General features: G+C 46.9%; 1 protein-coding gene across 1 annotated transcript in view; it reads left to right on the top strand.

Moving 5' to 3' along the window:
• The window catches only part of ASB18 (ankyrin repeat and SOCS box containing 18), an 80,821-nt gene that overhangs the window by 32,324 nt on the left and 25,546 nt on the right, over positions 1-22,951 (top strand). Inside the window, 2 exon segments of the mRNA XM_070368541.1 lie at positions 17,531-17,780; positions 17,782-18,036. Coding sequence (XP_070224642.1) covers positions 17,531-17,780; positions 17,782-18,036 — 505 coding nt within the window.

Here is a 22,951-nt window from a genome sequence, read left to right as displayed (position 1 = left end):
TTTGTAAGTGGTATTTTTATTTAAATTTCTGTGGTGGTAGCTACTATATAAATTAATAAGAATTTATTTTTGTGTATTAATTTGCAACCTGCAACCTTGCTAAGCTTAGTATTTGTTCTAGTAGCCTATCATAAATTCCAAAAGATTTCTATGACAATCATGTCATCTTCAAATAAACAGTTTTACTTCCTTTCCAGTCTGGATGCCTTGTTCTTGCTTTATTGCACTAGATAGAACCTCCAGTTCTCTGTTGAATAGAAGCAGTGAGCGAAAACAACTTTCCTTATTTCTAATCTTAGAGGGCTTAAATCTTTCACCATTGGGTATGATATTGGATGTAGGTATTTTGTAGATGGTTTTTTTTCAGATTGAGAGAATGCCCTTCTATCCCTGGTTTGCGGAGAGTTTTTTCTATGAATGGATGTTGGATTTTCTCAGATGCCTTCTCTGCATATATTGAGTTGTTCCCGAGGCTTCCCAGCTGGCACTAGTGGTAAAGAACCTCCCTGCCAATGCAGGAGATGTAAGAGATCCCGGAGAAGGCAATGGCAACCCACTCCAGTATTCTTGCTGGGAAATCCCATGGACAGAGGAAATCCCATGGACATAGGAGTTGATCCTGTGTGTGTATTTTTAGTCTGTTAATATAATTATTTACACTGGTTGACTTTCAGATGTTAAACCAACCTTGCATTCTTCAGACCACAATTTATAAATTCCTGGGTTTGATTTGCTGGAATTCTTAAAACATCTGTATCTATGTTTGTGAGAGGTATTGATCTGCAGTTTTTTCTTGTAATGTTTTTGTCTGGTTTTGATATCTGAGTTAATGCTAGCCTCAAAAATGAGCTGAGAAGTTCTTGTGTAAAATTAATTTTATTTCTTCCTTAAGTGTGTGGTAGAAATCATCAGTAAAGCTGTCTTGGCCTGGAGTTTTGTTTTTGAGCAGATTTTCAGCTGTGAATTCAATTTCTTTAATGGCTATAGTGGCGTTCAGGTTATTTCTTTCCTGAGTGAGCTTTGATAGCTTGTATCTTTCAAGAGATTTACCTCTTTCATCTAAGTTGTTAAATGTATTGTCATAAAGTTGTTTTCTATTATCCTTTTAATAGCTGCAGAATCTGTAGTCACCACTTTCATTCACAATAATGGAATTTGTGGTTTTTATTCTTTCTCCCCTGATCAGTCTATTTTGGGTTTTACTAATTTTTTTTTATTTTACTATTTTATTTTTCATTGATTTCTGATATGATCCTCATTTCCTCTTTCCTTTGCTTACATTGAATTTCATTTGCTCTTGTCTTTCTGATTTGTAAGATGGCAGCTAATGTCTTTGATTTGATGGGTTTTTATTTTCTAATATGACTTCCCAGTGGCTCAGTTGATAAAGAATCTGTCTGTGATGCAGGAGACCTGGGTTCAATCCCTGGGTGGGGAACATCCCCTGGAGAAGGAAATGGCAGCCCACTCCAGTGTTCTTGCTGGGAAATCCAATGGGCAGAGGAGTCTGATGGGCCACAGTCCATGGTATTTCAGTGTTACACATGTACCCACTATGCACTACTTTAGCTGAATCCCACATGCTTTACGGAGAAGGCAATGGCACACCACTCCAGTACACTTGCCTGGAAAATCCCATGGATGGAGGAGCCTGGTAGGCTGCAGTCCATGGGGTCGCTAGGAGTTGGACACGACTGAACGACTTCACTTTCACTTTTCACTTTCATGCACTGGAGAAGGAAATGGCAGCCCACTCCAGTGTTCTTGCCTGGAGAATCCCAGGTATGGGGGAGCCTGGTGGGCTGCCGTCTATGGGGTCGCACAGAGTCGGACACGACTGAAGCGACTCAGCAGCAGCAGCAGCACAGTATACTCTTTTCCATCTGCAATAGTAATCTATTGCTGATAACAAATTACGACAAACTAGAGACTTACTACAGCACACATTTATTGTTTCGCAGTTTCTATGGGTAGAGCTTGGGCATGGCTTCACTGAGCCCTCAACTGCAGAAGCTCTCACAAGACTGCAATCAAGGTGTCAACAAGGGTTAGGGTCTCATTTGAAGGGTCAGCTAGGGAAGAATCTGCTCCTGGATTCATAGAGTTACAGGCAGAATTCAGTTCTCTGGGACTAATGGACTGAGGGGCTCAGTTCCTGGCTGACTATTGATTAAAGGCGGTGCTCAGTTTGTGTCTTTATTTTTCAAATGGATCTCTTGTAGTCAGGGTATACCTGAGTCTTTTTTAATCCAATCTGGTAGTCTTTGCCTTTTAATTGAGTGTTTAGATCATTTACGTTTAATAAGATTTTAATATGCTTATGTTCACATCAAACAGCCTGTTATTTTTTTCTATTTGTTTCATCCGTCCTTTGTTCCCTTTTTCTCTTTTTCTACCTTCTTCTGAATCAAGTATTTTTCATGATTCCACTTTATCTCCTTTTTTGATTTGTTACATATAACTTTTTGTTCCATTATTTTAGTAGTTGCTTTAGGGTTCATAGACTACATCTTTGTTTTGTCACAGTCTGCCCTCAAGTAATGTTATACTATTTTATGTATAATATAAAAAACCCATATGACTATTCTTTCATTTCTCTCCTCCTGACCTTTGTGCTATTGGTATCATGTATTTTACTTCTGTATATAAGTCCCAGAATACATTGTTAATATTTTTGTTCAAACAGTCAATTATCTTTTATTGAAATAATGAGAAAAAAGCTTGTATGTTTAGCCATGTGGTTCCCATTTTCAGCTCCCTTCATTCCTCTGTATTGATTGGAAATTCCATCTGGGACCATCCTCCTCCTTCCTAGAGAACTTTCTTTAATAGTGCTTACAGTGAAGGTCTGCTAGAGACAAATCCTTTCGGTGTTTGTATGTTTGGGAAAGTCTTCGTTTCATTTGAGTGTTTGCAAGGCACTTTTGTTGGGTAGGGAATTCTGGGTTGACAGGCTCTTTTTTTCTTTCAGTGTTTTAGACACAGGACTGCCGGGGACCAGCCCCGGCTGATCCAGGGTATCAGAAACAACTGCGTAGGATCAGGAAACAACTGTTAATTAATTAAGGATATAAAGAGTAATAGAATGAGGATAGCTCAGTGAAGAAATTCAGTGGAGAAAAGAGGCTGAAATAAGGATAGCTCAGTGAGGAAATTCAGTGGAGAAAAGAGGCTGAATAATTCAGCCAGAAGGTAAGAAGAAAGAACGACATGGTGAGACCAAGTTTGGTGAACAAGGCCCACACTTTATTTTCCAAAGTAGGTTTTATACCTTAAGTTATGCATAGAGGATAATGGGGAAGGGTAGAGTCATGCAGTAAGCCAGGCTTTCTTCCTGCAAACTTATCATATGCAAAAGTTTAGGTGATTTGCATCATCTTCTGGCCCGGAGGCCTTTTTCTCTAAAGGTGATTATTCTAAAGTCAGGCGCCAGCCTCCAAAAAGCATTAGATAAAGTTGCATTCCTACAGAGCAAAGGTATGGTGGGCTATAATAAGAAAAATAATTAATTCAAGGGTCCCAGGTTACAAACATTAAAGCTACTATTTACACCAATTATATTAATCAATACACTGCCAGGGACACAGCAGGTAAGGGATATGGAGACTTAGCAGCAAACATTGGCCCAACAAGTGAAAATCCCTTCACCAGTACAATTTCTAATCAATCTTTTGACTGCTCAAAGGAATCTATATTTAGACAGTTTAGAACATCTCATGCCTCTCACAGTTTGGAGGCTCTGAGCAATCACATGTGGCCGGAAAAACCTATTCAGGCAGGCTAGAGGACTTCCAAGGGAGTTTGTAGGTTGAAACACTATCACACCCAGGAATTATTAACTGGAGCTATAAGCTAACTCTTTTTTCAGAGAGGTAGTGGGGGACAGCCCCCCATAAAGTCAGAGGTGTAGGTGAAAGCACAAAGCAGAAAGTAGGCAGACTCTGGTTTTGGGGGTAGATTGCTCGAGAATTTCCAGGGAGACTCCTGAGGCTTGATCCCGCCTTTGCGTATGCCAAGCCTCCTTCCTCATGACCGTTGCCAGAGGCAGAGCTCGCTCCCCGCACAGGACTCCACTTTATTCTAACTTGCTTTTGTAATGGGAAGTCTTCTATCCATCTGTTCTTTGTGCTTTTGGATATATGGTATCCTTTTTTCTGGCTTTAATATTTTCTCCTTATTACTGGATTTAAGCAACTTGATCATGATGTATTTTAATGTTGTTTTCTTCATCTTTCTTGTCCTTGAGAGTCATCAATTTCTTGAATCTGTAGGCTTATACTTTTCATCAAATTGGAAAAATTGTTGGCAATTATCTCTTCACATTTTTTCTGTATGATCCCTCCTCTGCCTCATGGAGTCCAGTTGCCTGTATGTTATACCACTTGAAGTTGTCCCACAGTTAATTAATACTCCGTTCACTTTTCTCTTATGTAATTGATTTATCATTTGTTCTGAAATCCCTGATCTGTCATTAATCCCACGTAGTGTATTTTTCATGTCAGACACTATAATTTTCAACTATAGAAGCCCAATCTTAGGTCTTTTTTAAATATCTTTCTTGTCTTTACTTAACATGTTTAGTCTTAATTTCTCAAATATACAGAATATAATTAAAATAGCTATGTTAATGTTTTCATCTATCAATCCTATCATCTGGGTATGAATAACATTTTCTTTATTTTAACTCTGATCCTTTTGTAAATTTCAGATTCACCTAGGCATAATTTGTGAGAGATAAGATATACAGATATAAAATTCAAAAGTAGAAACGCTTATGAATACATTTCTCAATGATTTTTTAAAAGTTATAAGTAGATAGCCATTCTGCAGGGATACTAAATGAAGATTAACCTCACCCTCATTTTAACTTACAATTTCTATCCTTGAGACATTTGGTAGGTGATTTGCTGGTGTACAAAGTTGCCATCTGATGACAGAATTATAGAAAGCCCATCTACTTTCCAAAAGTACAGCTCCAAGTTTCATTATTGGATGAACCATTCCTACAAGCATTCAACAGCCAATTGTTGAACTCTAAGAGGTGCTGGACTTGTGTTGCATTATAGTCTATTTCCTCAAGATGCTTTCAATTTCAAGAGAGAGGAAGGTAATTTACATCAGTGTGCTAGACACTGGGCCGAGGGTATGCAGAATACACTATGTTCATGGAAGGTGAGGGTGTGGGCTGGCAGATTTCAAGTGGAAATTTTCTAGGCGACAAAGAGGCATCAATTTTATTAAAGGACATAAACCAACCAAATCAAAGCAAAAGAAAATGGGCAAATTATTAGGCAGCTTTACATTGATTTTATTCAGTTTTGATATTTTTATACCTTACAATTTTATGTGTTAGAAGTACATATATTGCTACATTTGAGGTCTAGGTTGAACTCTAGCAGTGCAAGCCTGGGCAAGTTATTTCATTTATCCATGTCTTGGCGTTCTCATCTGTAAAACAGAGATAATATTTGAGCCTCCTACATAGGGTGACTAGAGGAATTAAATGAGCTAGTGTATGGAAAACATTTAGAAGAGCACCTGGCATGTAGTTAAGAATTATGTAGGTGCTGACTACAATTGTTGAGGTCTCTTGTATAATCACTGTGCTATCTCATGGGAATTGAAACAATATTTCACTAATTTTAATTAATATGGGGTTTCGTGGTTTCTTTGTCTCCATATTTGTTGGTCATCTATGATTTATTTCCAGTAATATTCCTAGTCAAGAGCATACTCCCAATTTTAACATGTTCCTATGGAAAATATAAGCCATTTGATGGTATTCCATGTCTAGGAACACACCATGCTTCCCACTCCCTCAAAAGTCATGTCTGTATTCAGTTTTGTTCAAAATTAAGTTCTATAAATGTAGCATGGTATCCTGGATTGGATCCTGGAGCAGAACATGAACATTAATGGGGAAAGTGGTGAAATCCAGATAAAGTCCACAGTTCCGTTAATAGTATTGGATTGAGGTTAATTTCTTAATTTTGACAAAGGCACTATGATAGTATATGATGTGAACTTTACAGGAAACTGGGTAAAGGACATTTGCAAATTCTCTGTACTATCTTTTCAGTTCTTCTGTAAATCTATAGTAGTTTTTAAATAGAATTTTAAAAACCAAGTTTGCTTCATACCTTGGACTCAAATCTTCCACCTTATAGTCTTAGGAAAAAATGTGGCTTTTTACTAAGAAATAAGAATGTATCACCTACTCAGAACACAAGGTATTGCGAACCCTAACAGCAGCCCTTAAGCCAGCAGGCTTACATTTGGTTGTCATAAGGAGCTGAGACATGTGCAGAGCTATTCAGCTTACACACTGTGTGATAGAAACTAATTTCCTGACTTCAGTCGGTTTTTCAGAAATCATTCAAATCCAGTACATTGCTTAATAAAGACTTTTAAAATGTCTTTGTATTAAGACGGGGCTTTGTGAAACCTCTTTTCTTTTGTCTTTCTCTTCCTCCTCTTTCTTCTTTTTCTTCTCATTTTCTCTTCTGTCTCCATGTGTCTCTCTACATGAGTCTTTCTCCCTGGTGATTTCATTTGACAGTCTTGACTTATTTAAATCCAAGTTAGTGAGGAAAAGTTTAAGATAAGTGATGAACACAGCATAAGTTCAGGCAGAACCATGCAACAGCTGACTCAGAATCCCTTCAGTATCAATGATTTGATGGAAGATGGTGGCGGGTCCCACTGAACACCTCTACAATAACATAGCCAACTCCCTTGAAGGATGAAAGTTAACAGATGTCAGAGAGGGACTGAGGTTTAGACTGCGGCTTTTCAGCTCTGAAGAGTCCCCCTAAAGTCAGACTCCGAGGAGGTCTGGCTTCAGGTAGTATAAACATTATCACTTTGACAGGAAAGAGCTACTTTTTCCAGAATCTTTTATACATAGTAGATTTTAGGTCATCCTTAATTTTTTTACCTTTCAGTACAGAGGGGGTCGTTGACCTACATACAGAGCCATTTCATTTTCTTACTCTTGATGACAATGGTCTCCACACCTAGGGACCCAGTTCTGTTCCAACCCCTTTTAGTCAGCATTTCTCCGTGGGTGCAGGACTTTAAAACCTTTGAGTCTCTGAGTTCCTGGGATTAAAAAAAAAATTATCTGTGCTTCCTTCCAACCCGCAAGCTTCAGAATTCAGAATTCAACACACAAAAAGGGATATCAGAGCTTTAATCTAGGAACCTTTTGAAGAGATTTTCCCAAAAAGAAAAGTTCCAGTAAAGTTACTCTCTTCACGTTAGTAGCCTGCATGCCAGTCTCGCCCTATTTATTACCAGATTCCTCTCCTTGATCCTTTTTAAAATTCTGAGATAATTAAAATGAGAGAAGAATTAGCAGAGTCCCGATTCTTTTTCTCATCTAAAGCTGTCTCGTTTTATACAAAAGTGAGGAGAATTTGCTTCCTTCATGAGCATGTTAGTCAAAAAGCATGCTCATTTTCTTCTTTGTCCCAGCTGTGTCAATTCAACTAAATAAAAGTTAATTTTAAGCCAGAATTGGACTTGTGGAAGCAGCTAATTATCTTAGGAGGAAAAGATTATTGAAGAAAATCATTGGGCAATTTTTCTCTAACTCAAACCTGGCAGGATGAAATCTGGGCAGAGAAAAATGAAATATGCCTTTCCCTGAGGCAAGAAAGGTACTTTCCGGGCAGGATTTGAGTAGGAACAATTATTCTGAGTCCTCACCCCAATCCCAAAGCTTCTGCCTAATAACAAGAGGTTTAGCTGCATGAGCACGAGCTCATGGGCACTGATGCACAATCTGGAAAACAGTCCACTTTCTACAACCCAGATGAGTGAGTGATTCATTATTCATGTGGAGAGGAGAAAACAGGATTTGGTTCAACATGACTTTGAGGCATCTCGAGGAATACTAAAGAACAAGGTGTTAGTTAGGGACTGCCCCCGTGGATAATTTGATATTTGTACAAGAACTTCACATTCTGAACACTTGCAAGTGTCTGACTTGCTATGATCCTCCTCACAGGCTTGCAAGGCATGGTTATTCCCAGTTTACAGATTAGAAAGCTGAGGCTCACCAAGAGCCTGTTTTATCAGTAAAATGGAAAAACATGGGCTCTTGGTAAAATACTACCAAGTGGCAACCATCAGAGCCAGGTTCAAAAGCCAATGTTGGCTCTTCCCTGGTGATCTAGTGGCTAAGACTCCCCATTCACAATGCAGGGGGCCCAGCTTCGATCCCTGGTCAGGGAACTAGACCCCACATGCCAAAACTAAGGGTCCACATGCAGCAACTAAATATCCCACGTACTGCAACTAAGACCCAGCAGTCAGACAAATCAATCTTTTTTTTAATTGAGTTAAAAAAAAGAAAGTCAATGTCATAAGAGAGATGGATGTTGAAAGATAACTTCTCCCTTGTTAACCTAATCTTTTTCAAAAACCGCTAATTGTCAGAAAGTAGCCCTGCTCATCTCTAATCATGACCTTTCAAACATGTTCTGTCATAGGTTTATCCTCTTTCCTTGCCACTTCTAGAATCTCAGGCAGATTCCTCACCTTTCTGGTTGCTTGCCAAGTTCTGTTTGAATCCATACAACTCACTGTTAGGTATTAAAACAGGTAATCCAGGCCAAATCCAATCTTTACCCTCTGAGAAAAATTCTTGATCGGACACCTCAAGAAAGATATACAGATGACCAATAAACACAAGAAAGGTCCTCAACATCATTAGTCATCAGGGAAAAGCAATTAAAGCCATGAGGAAATATTCTTTATGTCACACTTTTTAGGATGGCTAAAGGCAAAAAGTCAGACACCAGCAAATGCTGACAGGAATGTGGAGCAACTGGAACTCTCACACATTTTTGTTGGGAGTGTATAATGATGTAATCACCTTGGAAAACTGCTTAACCATTTCTTTTAAAGTTAAATATATACCTACCAGCAATTCTGCTTCTAAATATTTATCCAAAAGAAATAAGAACATATGCCCACATGAAGACTTACATTAAAATGTTCATAGCAGCTTTATTCATAATAGCCAAAAACTGAAAATGTCCATCAGTATCAAAAAGAGAATGAATTTTAAAACTGTGGTATAGCTATACAATTACACATGACTCAGAAATAAAATAGAATGAGTTACTTGTGAACACAACAATATGGATGAATTGTCAAAGACATGTTACACTAAGGAAGCCAGACACAAAAAAGTAGAAAATTATAGAAAAGACAAAACATGGGGGAGAAATCAGAATCATGGTTGCTCGTGGTGACGGACCGGTAGCAAACACAAAGGAACTTTTTGGAGAGATGAAAATATGCTGCCTCTTGGACATCCCCCATGGCCCAGGGGTTAAGATTCAGCCTTCCAGTGCAGGGGATGCAGGCTCAGTCCCTAGTCAGAGAACTAAGATCCCACCTGCTGTGTGGTATGGCCAAAAAAATTTTTTTTAAACATGCTATGTCTTTATGTCAATATGCATATGTCATAGCATATGTCAATAGGCTATGTTGATTACACACATCCCTTGCCAGAATTTGTACGGCTGTACTCTTCAGACCTGTGCGCTTCTCTGTATGCAAATTTTACTTCACCTAAAAAATACATAAAAACATTTATATAAAACTTTTCTCTCATACAAGAGACACAGATGTAAAGAACAGACTTTTGGACTCTGGGAGAAGGCGAGGGTGGGATGATTTGAGAGAATAGCATTGAAACATGTATATTACCATATGTGAAACAGATCGCCAGTCCAGGTTCAATGCATGAGACAGGGCGCTCAGGGCTGGTGCACTGGGATGACCCAGAGGGATGGGATGGGGAGGGAGGTCGGAGGGGAGTTCAGGATGGGGAGCACATGTACACCCATGGCTGACTCATGTCAGTGTATGGCAAAAACCACCACAATATTATAAAGTAATCAGCCTCCAATTAAAATAAATCAGAAAAAAAAAAACCTTTTATCTCATACAAATCAAAGTTCCCTCACCTCACCCCCATCTTTTTGGTGACTGTTTAGTCATTCTCTTCTCCAGAAGTAGCTGGGGTTCACATCACTACCTAAAAAGAGAGTTGTTGTTCAGTCGCTAAGTTGTGCCGATTCTTTGTGGTCCCATGAACTGCAGCATTCCAGCCTTCCCTGTCCTTCACTATCTCCCGGAGTTTGTTCAAACTCATGTCCACTGAGTCAGTGATGCCATCCAACCATCTCATCCTCTGCTGCCCCCTTCTCCTTTGGCCTTCAATCTCTCCCAACATCGGGGTCTTTTCCAATGAGTTGGCTCACTGGAGAATACTCTTGAGAGTCCCTTGGGCTTCAAGGAGATCAAACCAGTCAATCCTAAAGGAAACCAACCCTGAATATTCATTGGAAGGACTGATGAAGCTGAAGCTCCAATACTGTGGCCACTTATGTGAAAAAGAGAGTAGAGTTTTTATTTCACTTCTCTCCTCCTTCTCCTCCCCTCACTCTGATGCCTCTGGGTTTCCCCCTTCATCCAATGCTGGGGCCAGGGCAGGAGAGGAAGGTTGCCCATTTCTTGTTGAGGAGGGGATACTAGTGAATCTTCCAGAAAGTCAGATACTCCTTCAATGGAAAGCAGGGCAAACAGTGGAACTGAATTATCAAAGTTAGTTCCTTCAGTCATTCCTCAGTCCACCCAAATGCAGAATTTCACTTGCAGTTTGTGGTGGGTGGGGGTGGCGGGGGAGACATGGAGAATTTGCCTAAAATATTATTAGCAGCCACAACCATCGAACACTTCAGAAGTAAATTAAATGGCAGCCATTGCTCCAAGGGAAACCATAAGAATAGACATGGCTGGGCAGTTTCCCTCTCCATCTCCCTGCTACCCTTCAGGATTTGTCCATTCGTATCAGCTATTTCAATTGTGAACATCTATGCTTGATAGTCTCACAGCTGAGCATCCTGGGAGAAAGGGAGGGAGAAGAAAATACAGAGCAGAAAGGGGCAGGCAGCAGGGCCCCAGAGGAGAGGAGAGGCAGAAGGTCCAGACAAACCAAGTGGGAGCAGCTCCTCCATCAAAGTCAGGGCAGCAGCTTCCCCATCCTTCACCTGGAACCAGCCAAGGAGTCAATGCACAGAGGCAGTCTCCTTGCGATGGCTTCATTAGAAAGCAAGGCTGTGTTGTCCTCCCAAGTCTCTCCCCCACGTCCCCTGTGCACCAACCAACCCCACCACACCGCCCTGCGACCTGCCTTGCTCAGCATCCAGCCACACTGCCTGGCCCCATGGACGGACCCAGACTTGGACCCAGCCACCCTGCCCCAGGGACGTGTCTCCAGCCCATCTGCCTCCAAGTCAACTCCAAGGAGGAACAGTAGCTTAATGATGATTCGACAAGACTGGTTCATGACACCCATTACTCTCAGCGAACATATCGGCCATGAGGGGTTCAGGCAGCAAGCACAGGAGGACAGTGAAGGGCAGCTGGAAGGTCCAAGGATTTCCAGCAAGTGAAGCTGTTGCTCCGGAGATAGATGCTGAACCCACCTGACAGAGGGCTTGAAATGAAGGTCTGTTTTCCCTCCAAAAACATGTAACTGACTTTTGTGGATTTCACCCAGTTTTTGATTGTTCTTTGTCCTTGTTGTTGCATTGCTCTTTGGGTACCATCATCCTCTGACGATTGTCGAGTCATTCTCTTCTCCAGCAATAGCTGGGTTCACATCTCAGTCAGGAGGTTCTGACTTGACTATGGGGTCACCATCCTCTCCCAGGTCTCTACCCTTGAGATCATTGCTTCAAGCCTCAAAAACTGCATCCTCACGGAAAACCAGAGAGAATGAAATCTCTGGTGCAGACTTGCCCAGAGGACTGGGCGAGAAGCAGGCTCCTGTTCCTTGCCTGCTAGCATGAGGTCCCCCAGCCAGACGATGTCCCCCGCCTTCTGCACCTTCAGTGTCCCGTCTGAAGGCACGTCCTGAGCCCCATGGAGTGCTCAGAGAGGAGACCCTGCCCCCTGCCTTGACCTGGGGTACAGAGCATGGAGGATGCCCTCGACTTACTGGAGGGACCAATGAATGAAAGGTTTAGAGATGGCATTCTGGGAGATGCCTAGTGCCTTGCCTGGCCCACAGAAGGTGCTTAGCAAACAGTACCTGTGGGAGGAGCAGCAGGGTGGGATGACAGAGGACTAAGCCAGACACAGCAGACCAGCCTCTGCTCTGCCACCCCCTGGCTGGATGGCCCTATCTGAGTCACTGGTCTTCTTCTGAGCCTCAGTTTCCCCACCTACAAATTCCACCTACAGTGTAGACTTGTCGCAAAGCCTAAAAATAACATTCTTCTAAAAATAAAAGACCACATGCTGGGGAATGCACTGACGTCCCAGCTCAGAACCAGAGGCTATGAAATACTACTTTTGAGGGTTTTGTGCCACTGGAGGGGTGGGGAGGAGGGAAGCTGGAGAAGGAAAGCCTGAACAGGCTCTGTCTCATGGGGTGCAGGGCAGTTTGGCAGGTGGTGTGAGCGGGTAAGGAAGAGGTGAGCACTGAGGAGGCCGGGCTGAGGCGCTCAGCACCATCTGCATCTGCCAGGTGAGCAGGAAAGCTGTGCTTTGGAAAGATGCTGGAGTTTGCTGGGAGCTGTGTGCCAGACGAGGGCTGGGAGTCCTACTTCTCTCTTTACAAATAAGTCAAAATGACATTAATTCAACCGCCCTTGATGGGTTCATCTCTATTAACTCCTGCCTTTTGGCTCAAGCCACTTTTTCTGTGTCCTGTCAACCTTAGGCTCCATAACAGCTTGTCACCATGATCATTATCAAAGAGGGAGAGGAGGGATGGTGGGGGGTAGGGGCAGTGTTTGCCCAAGGTGCTTCGTATCAGAGGCTGTTCAGACAACACAGTGTCTCCTTCATCTCGTAAGATAGAGACAAGTGGTTTTGACATGGTCAGATGAGAACGTACCTTCGGTTCCTGACAGTGATGGTTCTACACTGTCTGCCACCAGGGAAGCCCATGCCAGGCCTTCCGTACTGTGTCTCCCAGGACGGCAGGACATCTGCTCGAGAAAACCTCGCTTGGCAGGAAAGAGCTCAGCCAAAGCAGAGCTCCCCACACAGTCCTGCAGAGGCGTGGGGGACGCTTTCCTGCCGGGCCATTTCTTCCTTGACTGGAGACACTGACAAACACAAGGTCAGTCTCGCAGGTCCCCAAGACTGTCACACTGCTCTGCCTGTCACTAAGGACCCTCCACCCACCCCCACCCTCTCCTCTCCTCTCACCTTCTCAGAGGTGCTGCCCTACAGCCTTCCCAAGACCTCTGCTTACACCTGGACAGATCAATGGAAAATCTGAGCGCATTCTGGAAACCTGGAACGCTGAGCTGACATTCTTAGAATCCATGAGCTGCTGCTGTGGCCGGCAGGGGATGGTTCTGTTATTAATAACCTCTGCTGTTGTTCCACTGTCAAACTGCAACTCTGAGTCACTTTGGAAAGTGAATTTGAAAATACCGGCAGGCAGAAAGGAAATAAAAGCACCCTTCACCCCACCATCCTGAGGTGAACATGTTGCTTTGTATGTTTCCAGGCTTTCTTCCCATGCATATACATATTTACTCTTTTTTTTTTAATAGGAGCGTTCGATGCTGTTTCAAACCTGGTCTTTACACATGACCACTGCAGACAGCTTTCGATGTCATTAAACAGGCTCCTGTGCCTTCATTTTTAATGACTGTCCAGTGTGTGCCAGCCAAGAGGTGCCCCAGTCAATCCGTTGTATTGTTTTTTTCTCGTGCCTGTGGTCTGCAACTTACATCATGACCTGCTCTAAGGAAGTGCCAAGGTTTAGCCAATTAGAAGCTCTTCATTAAAAATGAAAAGGGTATCCTCGGTCCTCCAGAGGCTGGGCCAGTGTCCTCATTCTTCTGAAAGGTATCTTTGTTGCAAAGAGCAACCTGGCCATCAGCCTGTTAGGCTGCGGACATGGAAAAGAGACCCACTTGTATTTCCCGGTGGACTTCTTCAGAGAGGCTGGGCTGCTTTAAAAAAAAAAAAAAAAAGAGCAGGAGAAAATGTTTGGTAATTGTTTGTGAGCACACACAGGCTCAGTGGCAAAATGAGACAGAACCTTTGATTTCTAACCTCCTGCTGCACTGTTCAAAATTCCTCCCAGAGAGGCACGGAGGAAGCAAACTGAAGCACTCTGATTGTCAAATTTGCATCCTCTCTTAGCTGCTTATTGTCCCAAAGGACGTTTCACATCAAATCGTACTTGTTTGTAAAGATCTTTCACCCAAGACAGACCACTTCTCAAGATACTGCTGACATGGAGGATAGAGAAATATGGAGAGAGGGTTTAAAATATTGCGGGTCCCTGGATAGAAATGTAAACAGATTTAACGCCAGCGGCTTCCAGTCTGGAAACCCTCAAAGGATCCGGTGCAGAGTCCCAGTCAGGTAAATAACAGGAAAAACAGCGGCCACGCAAAGAAAAGCTGAAAGACATTGATTAAGGAAATGCATTTGTTCAACATGCTTTTAGAGAATACCAGTAGTGGGCCGGCCCTGCCCTAGGTGCCGAGAAGCAGAAATAAATACACGTCCATTTCTATACCCAAAGAGCCAACCATCTAGGAGAGAAGTCAGACATGCCAGAGAACACTTGAAACACTGGTGTGACAAAGGCTGTACCGGTGGACGGCAACTTAGGTACGAGGAACATGACAACACAGAGGCGTGGCCGAGAGGAAGAGGAAGGAAAGACAGGATGCATCCCAAGAACCACACCTGGTCAGGCAGGATCCAAGCACAGGATGGATCCAAGCATCGGGCAATGAAACTGGTGAGGCCACAGAAGCCGGTTCATGAGCTGTCCCAGAGGAAGGAGCCCGGGATTTCTCCAGCAAGCGGGAAGATCCTCTGGGTTTTCAGCCAGCACATGTCTTATGACTCACACTGGAAAGGCTTTTTCTGGGTAGTATGGAGCTTGTTAAGATTGGTACAGGAGAAAAATGAGCAGATTGTTCACTTCGGGCAAGAAAGGATTTGGGGCTTCCACAAGGACGGTGACAACAGGGCTGGAGGGAGGAAGCAGTTCAAGTGATTATTGAGATGGAATCGACAGGGCTGAGTGACCAATTGAAAGAGGTGGAGATGGACCTAGAGGAACTGGGAAAAAACAACGGGCGAGTAACGCACAGAGCAAGACCCGGAAGGAAGCAGGAAAGGACTCCACCGGGCAACAGGATGGAGAGCGAGTCCCTTCCTTAGACGCATGGAAGTAGCAGGGGACCGTCATGTAGAAACAGACTCTGCCAGGTGTCATGGCCGCCGCACCAGCACAAGGCAGGAAGGACAGCTGTTGCCGGGAGAATTTGCACTCACTGAGTAAAGTAGGGGCAGGCTGCTGAGAAGGACGAGAGTAGAAACAAGGCCTCTTGAGACTTCCCTGGGGGTCCAGTGACTAGGACTTCAGGCTCCCCATGCAGGGGGCCCGGGTTCAATCCCTAGTCAGGGAACTAGATCCCACATGCAGCAACTAAGAGTTCCTGTGCTCGCAACTAAAGATCCTGCATGCCATAGTGAAGACTGAAGATCCCTCGTGTCGCAACTAAGATGTGCCACCACCTAAATAATCTTTTTTTAAAAAAGAAACAGGATTTCTTGGGGATGGTGATCAACGTATGGAACAGTCACTAATGGGCAAGGAATGAGGAGCCGGCCTTCAGTCCCAGGAATTGTGGACCAAAGGGCGCTGAGGAACAGCAGGGCGCAGGGGCCAATCTCCACGCCTGGGGTTTCCTCCGGGGGACAAGTGGGGAAGAGAGGATGGATGGTGAATGGCTGCCCATGTGTGGCCAGCTGGTGTAGGGGACAGCCACGTCCCCTCCACTCAAGGGAACCGAGGATGCCGAGAAGAGTGAGAATAAGAGAGCTGCCCAGAGAAGGAGCGAAGCTAGGAAGGGCTGAGACGGCCAGGGGCCAATGGGCCAAGTCTCAACAGAGCAGAGATGAGGAGGGCACCACAGGAGGGTGAGCTACAGGGACCAGGGTCTTACCCTCTGCAGCCAGCATGCGGCCCATCAGACTCCAAAGGTGGAGCAAATGCCAGGGCAGAAACGTCCCAGGAGGCGACCCAGGAGTAGGGGCTGAAGTGATGCTGGTGGCCTGCCAGTGCCCACGAACGCCAAGGGCCAGCAGAATGGAGGAGGGCTCAGGAGGGTCTGTGAGACTGGCCTGCTCTCAGGCGGGGCCAGCCTGGGTTAGTTCCCCACCAGTGTCCAGGGCCCCGTCCAGTGGGCCTGCCAGCAGCTGCCACCCGGGCTTAGGTTGAGATTCTCAAAGCCCTCCCAGGTGTTTAAGAAGCTCTAAGAACACGGCCCTCCTGGGACAGCAGTCTTGGCACCGATGTGAGGGACCTGGCGGCAGCAGGAGACACCCACCTCTGGGGGAGTCTGGCTTCCCCTGGGAGCCGGACAGCACAGTGGGACTTAGCTACTGCCAAAATCCACAGTCCGTTCAGGGAGAGTTCAGTTGAAACAGTGATGGTCCTACAGTTAGGCATGGTTGCATGTTTTGCCCACGCTTCCAGTCCTGTCTGAGGACACCCCAGTGCCAATCCGCCGCCGTGTCCTGAGGGACTGATAGATGTCCTCCCTGGGAACTGGGCAAGCCTTGCCTCACACCATCACCACAAGCAGAGGAACATGTCGGCTGATAAACAGCCCAACAGTTTAAGGGGGCTTCCTTACGACCGTGACTCCCAGGTCCTCAACTGCCTCCTGGGTGACAAAGCTCCCAGGTTATTCATGTTTCCAGCATTTGAACTATATTACCTTTTCCATGGCGACTCAGATGGCAAAAGAATCTGCCTGCAATACAGGAGACCCAGGTTGGATCCCTGGGTCGGGAAGATCCCCTGGAGCAGTGAATGACAACCCACTCCAGTATTGTTGCCTGGAGAATCCCATGGACAGAGGAGGCTGGCAGGCTATAGTCCATGGGGTCGCAAAGAATGGGACACAACTGAAGCAGCTTAACACACACGCACACGGTGCTACTTTGGAAGGTGTGTGCTGTGCTTAGCCGGGCAGTCATGTCCGACTCTTTGAGACCCCACAGACTGTAGCTCTCCAGCCTCCTCTGTCCATGAGAATTCTCCAGGCAAAAATACTGAAGTAGGTTACCATGCCCTTCTCCAGGGTATCTTCCTGACACAGATCAAACCCACCTCTCTCAGTAGTCACAAGTTACAAAGTTTTAACGCACGTGGAGGAAGAAGTTCCTAGCTGTTTCCACCATTTAGTAACTGGTGAGCCTTGTAGCCTTCCCCCCAACCCCGGCTTTGCCGTCACCGCGTTTCTTTTGAGTCCCAGTGTGAACTCCTGTATAACCTGGGCGCAGGAGATCTGGATTCCCGCCCTTGCCATTTGAGGACCAACTCCCCAGGGGAGAAGGGCGATGGGTCCAAAGGCCCAGAACCAGCAGGCAGGGCGTGTGGGGCTGGGGCAACAGGGTGCGCATGCCGGCTTGAAGCCCCATCCCGGTGACCGACCTTGACCTCCCGCAGGTGCGCGCAGGCGCTGCTGGAGCACGGCGCCTCGGTGCAACTCGAGGGCGGCACCAGCCGGGACACGCCCCTGCACGTGGCGGCGCAGCGCGGCCTGGACGAGCACGCGCGCCTCTACCTGAACCGCGGGGCGCGCGTGGACGCGAGGAACGGCCACGGCGAGACGGCCCTGAGCGCGGCGTGTGGTGCAGCCCTGCGGCCCGATGAGCACGCGCGCTGCCTTCGCCTGTGCACGCTGCTGCTGAGGCATCGGCGCGGCGGCGGACACACGCGACGAGGACGAGCGCAGCCCGCTGCACAAGGCCTGCGGCCACGCGCGCCCCGGCCTGGCGCGCCTGCTGCTGCTGCACGGCGCCGACGCGCGCGCGCTCGACTATGGGGGTGCATCGCCGCTGGCCCGCGTGCTGCAGACGGCGGCCTGCGCGCCTGAGGGCGAGCCGCAGCTCACGGTGCAGGAGCTGCTCAACCACGGCTCCCCCACCGTGTGGCCCGACGCCTTCCCCAAGGTAAGAGGGGGCCCGGGACAGGCCGCGACGACTCGCAGCACAGGGACCCGGCTTGCAGCCCGGTGCCGTGCCACGCTTGTCAGACTTTCAGGGACCGGGGAACCCCCTGGAGACAGGTGAGGATGCAGATTCTGAATCCGCAGGAAACGGGTGGCAGAGTCTGGGTTTCTAGCAAGCTCTCAGTGAAGTCTTGGGACCACACGTTGAGGAGCGAGGGCTGGGAAGCCTTTTCTTGAGTTCCTAGGAGATTAAAAGGTTGGGGTGTTGACAAGCGTACCCGAGTGTGACCTTGCAAAGGTGTCACCTGGAGGTCCCAGGGACTTAGTTCTATGATGCTGCGATGGCTCAAAATATTTTGGCCAAGATATCTTTGGGTGTAATTGGTGAACAATGGAAATCAGCCTCTTCTCACATCTGGTATCTGACTTGAAATTAAATACCCTATGTGGTCATCCACCTGATTAATAGGATTACCTCTCCACACTCCTGTGAAATACTTCAGACTCCTAACATTCCCCAGCTGGGTGTCTGTCAGGTGAAGTGCCCTGTCCAGGGTCAAGGTTGTGTGGGGACCTCGACTCTACTTTGCAGACTTGACTCTGAGCAGCTCGTCGTTTTTCCACGTGTCAGATCTACACTGAAATGAGAGATGAAGAATAAAGATTTCTTATCAGATGGACTTCCCTGATAGTCCTGTCGTTAAAACTCCATGCCTCCACTGTACGGGGCAGGGGTTTGATCTCCGGTGGGAGAACTAAGATCCTGCGTGCTGGCAGGCACAGCAAAAATAAAAAATAAAATCTAAAATAAATTTTGAAGGAAAAAAAAAAGCCTTATCATCAGAAAATAATCAGATACAAAATGTTTCCAAAAGAAAAGTTCTCAAAATACTGGTTAAGAGGTTGTCCTCCCTAAAGACTTCATTGAAGGCATGCCATTCCATTAGATGTAAAATTGGGTGTGCTTAATTTAATATTTATCCCAGACTTGCCAGTCATATGTGAGAGACATACTTTGGCCTGATTGGTCTTAAACAAATAGCTTAAAAGCTGTTATCCAAAAAGGACAATATTCTAGATGATCTGAAATAGATTCACACAGTTCTCAGATGCCAACTTTGCTTTGTGGGTGCATACAGAATACGTTTCTTGTCTCTCAAACAATAGGTGAGACATGGAAAATCCACCCAGACAAGTCCCTGGGCGTTTCCTTATTTGACAAACAGTATGACAATTTCTTATGCCAACTCTTGCACTGTCTTCAAGTAATTTTCTTGAGGCACTCTACTAATGCAGAGATTTCAATTTCCTGGGCTCTTGAAAGGGAAGAAATGCCAGCCTTTTTATAGTCTGTAACACTTATATTACAGATTTTTGCAATATATTCATAATTTACATTTCAACATTTCCCAATATTAGCAGGCTTAGTCCATCAACTGATAAAATGGAAACAAATGGAAACCTCCCACCCCTCCAGTTCACACCATGAACCAAGATGCATCCTTCAGCCCTTTTGTTGTGAAACTGCATAAAGAATGAATAAGAGGGCTTCCCTGGTAGCTCAGTGGTAAAGAATCCACATGCCAGTACAGGAGGAATGGGTTCGATCCCTGATCCAGGAAGATCCCACATGCCGAGGAGCAACTCAGCCTGTGTGCTGCAACTAACTGCACCTGTGCTCTGGAGCCCAGGAGCCGCAACTGCTGAGCCCACGTGCTGCAACTGCTGAAGCCCGTGTGCCCTAGTCCCTGTGCTCCGCGACAAGGGAGGCCACTGCGATGAGAATCCCACGCCCTGCAACTGGAGAGTAACTCCCGCTGACCACAACTAGTGAAAAGCCCACGCCGCATGAGGACCCAGCACAGTCAAAAATAAATTATTTAAAAAAAAAAAAAGAATGAATAAGAAACAAAACAAGAAAGACTTTCCTTGATGAGCCACAGTGAAAACTGCCTGGGGCAAACTGATCTCCATCCAGGTGTCCTTGTCTGAGGGGCAGCCGCCCAGGCAACATTCTGGGGACAGGACTGGCAGCCCGTGAACTCTGTCTCCAGGGCTGGAGGAATCGCCCTGACTTGATCCAGAGATGCAGGGCAAGACCCTCCGGGCCTCCAGGGGCCCTGGCCTGGGATCCCCTTGGGGAATCCTTTGTCAGCCACTCAGGAATGGAGCTGGGTCAGTGGGGTGCAGGCTGGATGAGGTTTGCATCTGGGACCAGCTAGCTGCAGTGCAGACCCAGGGGCCAGGAGCAGTGCTTGGCTCCTGGAAATGATGATGCATCTCCCAGCAAGTCCACACCACTGTGGAAGGCATCGGAGTTTCTTTGAGAAATCTTAATCTCCAGACGGCTTTCACAGAATAGCAGTATGGCCTGCCCTGAACAGAGCACCGTGCAGGCACCTGCGGACCTTCCCTCAGAGTTTATTGAATGAGAGAAGAGTATTCCCGCAACTTCACTGCCCCGGGGGCTGCATGGACTCTATGGAAATGGACATCCCACCTCTTTATTCTGAAGATCCCCACACCTCCAGAGGGTATCCCCGCACGAGTGCTAAGGGGGTCCACTGCCCTGGGCATCCTCCAGCCAATGTGAGACTCTGGCCTCGCCGCCCCCACCCCCCACACACACCCCCCTTCAACCAAAGCGAACACTCTGGAAATTGGGCAGGAGCATCTTCCTCCACCCAGGCCCCCTGCGCGCGCTCCACCGGGGAAGGGGTCTAATCACCCCGCGGGACATCAAAGGGCAGCCCCGACTCGCTCAGCAGCCCCGTGGAGCGCGCAGCAAACACGCTGAAACGAGCCACAAAGACGCCCGGCAGGCAGGACTCAGCGCCATGGCGAGGCGTACACAGAAGCACCGGGGAATGTCACAGAGCAGGCCGGCCGTGGGCAGCCGCCGCGCTGTAAATAGATGTAAAGAGACACCCACGGAGCTCAGAATTACTGAGGCAAAAGGTTTCACAGCGAGCTCATGACATAAATCACAGTTCCCCCCCACGCCCAGACAAAGGCGCCAGCCGTCGGAGCCGCGCGCAGTGCGCGGCCGCCGACATCAAAGCGGTGTCACGGCTGGGGACGCTGGCGTGTTGACAATGCCAGGCCTTTCTGCCCGGCTGACCGCTAGTTAACACCAGAGTCAGGTCGGGGCACAAGGGCAGGTGCAGGCGCGGTGTTAGGCTGCAGCCAGGTTTGAATTCTCGAAGTTGTTGGGACCGAAGGGTCCCCGCCTGGAGAAGAGCCGCCGGCAGGAGAGCAGGAGCACGCGAGGGTGGGTCTGGACTGGTTGCGACTAGTTGACTTTGCAGGTTGGATGCTTAGTCTAGAATATGGACTTTGCTCACCTTCTGCTGGCCTTCTGCCCCTCACTTGCTGCTAAGTCACTTAGTCGTGTCCGACTCTGTGCGACCCCATAGACGGCAGCCCACCAGGCTTTCCCGTCCCTAGGATTCTCCAGGCAAGAACACTGGAGTGGGTTGCCATTTCCTTCTCCAGTGCATGAAAGTGAAAAGTGAAAGGGAAGTCGCTCAGTCGTGTCCGACCCTCAGCGACCTCATGGACTGCAGCCCTCCAGGCTCCTCCGTCCATGGGATTTTCCAGGCAAGAGTACTGGAGTGGACTTGGGCAGTCATAAATAATTTCCACTTAGAGGGCTTCCCAGGCTTCCCTGGTAGCTCAGCTGGTAAAGAATGCGCCTGCAATGCAGGAGACCCAGGTTCAATTCCTGGGTTGGGAAGATGCCCTGGAGAAGGGATAGGCTACCCACTCCAATACTCATGGGCTTCCCTGGAGGCTCAGATGGTAAAGAATCCACCTGCAATGCCGGAGACCTGTGTTTCATCCATGGGTTGGGAAGATCCCCTGGAGGGGAGAATGGCAACCCACTCTGGTATTCCTGCTGGAGAATCCCAAGGACAGAGGAACCTGGCAGGCTACAGTCCGTGGGGTCACAAAGAGCTGGACGTGACTGAGCGACTAAGCACAGCACATGAGGCTTCCCAGGTGGCTCAGCAGTAAAGAATCTGCCTCCCTGAAGGAGACTGGGTTCGGAACATCCCCTGGAGGAGGAAATGGCAATGCGCTGCAATATCCTTGCCTGGAAAATCCCATGACAGAAGAGCCCGGCGGGCTACAGTCCATAGGGTTGCAAAGAATCAGACACGACTAAAGTGACTGAGCACACGCACCCAGACCTGCCCCCGAGTTGGAGACATGCCTGGACAGCACCAGTGATGAAAGCTCCCCCCACAGGCATTCCTTAAGCCCTTGTTCAACAAGCATCTCTAGAGCAGCTGTGCTCCAAGCTGGAGTTAGTGTTTAATTGACATATAGAGCTGCCAGTCACCTGGGTGAGATGGCCTTAACTCAGACAACCACATACACCACTATGAAGTTGCTGTGTGAAGGCCCTGCAAACCTTGAAAGTGCCAAACCCGGTGGGGGTGGGGAGGACCAAACCCTGCTGGGCGGGGGTCCAAGGCTCCTTCGAGCTCTTATAGTGCACTCCCAGATCTGAAGGCTGAAGACACAGCTATGTGGAGAGGAGAGGGGAAACCATTCCAGGCAGAAGGAACCGCAGGTGCAAAGGTCCTGCGGCAGGAGGAACACACCAACATATGTGGGGCGGGGAGGGGAGGGTAACACAGTAACTGGAGAGGAAACAGCAAAAGGGAGCAGCTGAGCTGGGGCACCAGGCAGAGCCCTCCTTAAGGGTTGCAGCCTTTGTCTTAAGAACAGTGGGAGTCTATTACATCATCTTAAGCCATCAAGAAAGTGAAAGTGTTTGTCACTCAGTCGTGTCTGACTCTTGGCAATCCCATGGACTAGCCAGCCAGGCTCCTCTGTTGGTGGAATTTTCTAGGCAAGAATACCGGAGTGGGTTGCCATTCCCTTCTCCAGGGGATCTTCCCAACCCA

Source organism: Bos mutus, chromosome 3 (genome assembly GCF_027580195.1).
Source record: "Bos mutus isolate GX-2022 chromosome 3, NWIPB_WYAK_1.1, whole genome shotgun sequence".
NCBI lineage: Eukaryota > Metazoa > Chordata > Mammalia > Artiodactyla > Bovidae > Bos > Bos mutus.
Note: the sequence above shows the minus strand (reverse complement) of the source record. Positions and strands in the feature narration are given on the sequence as shown.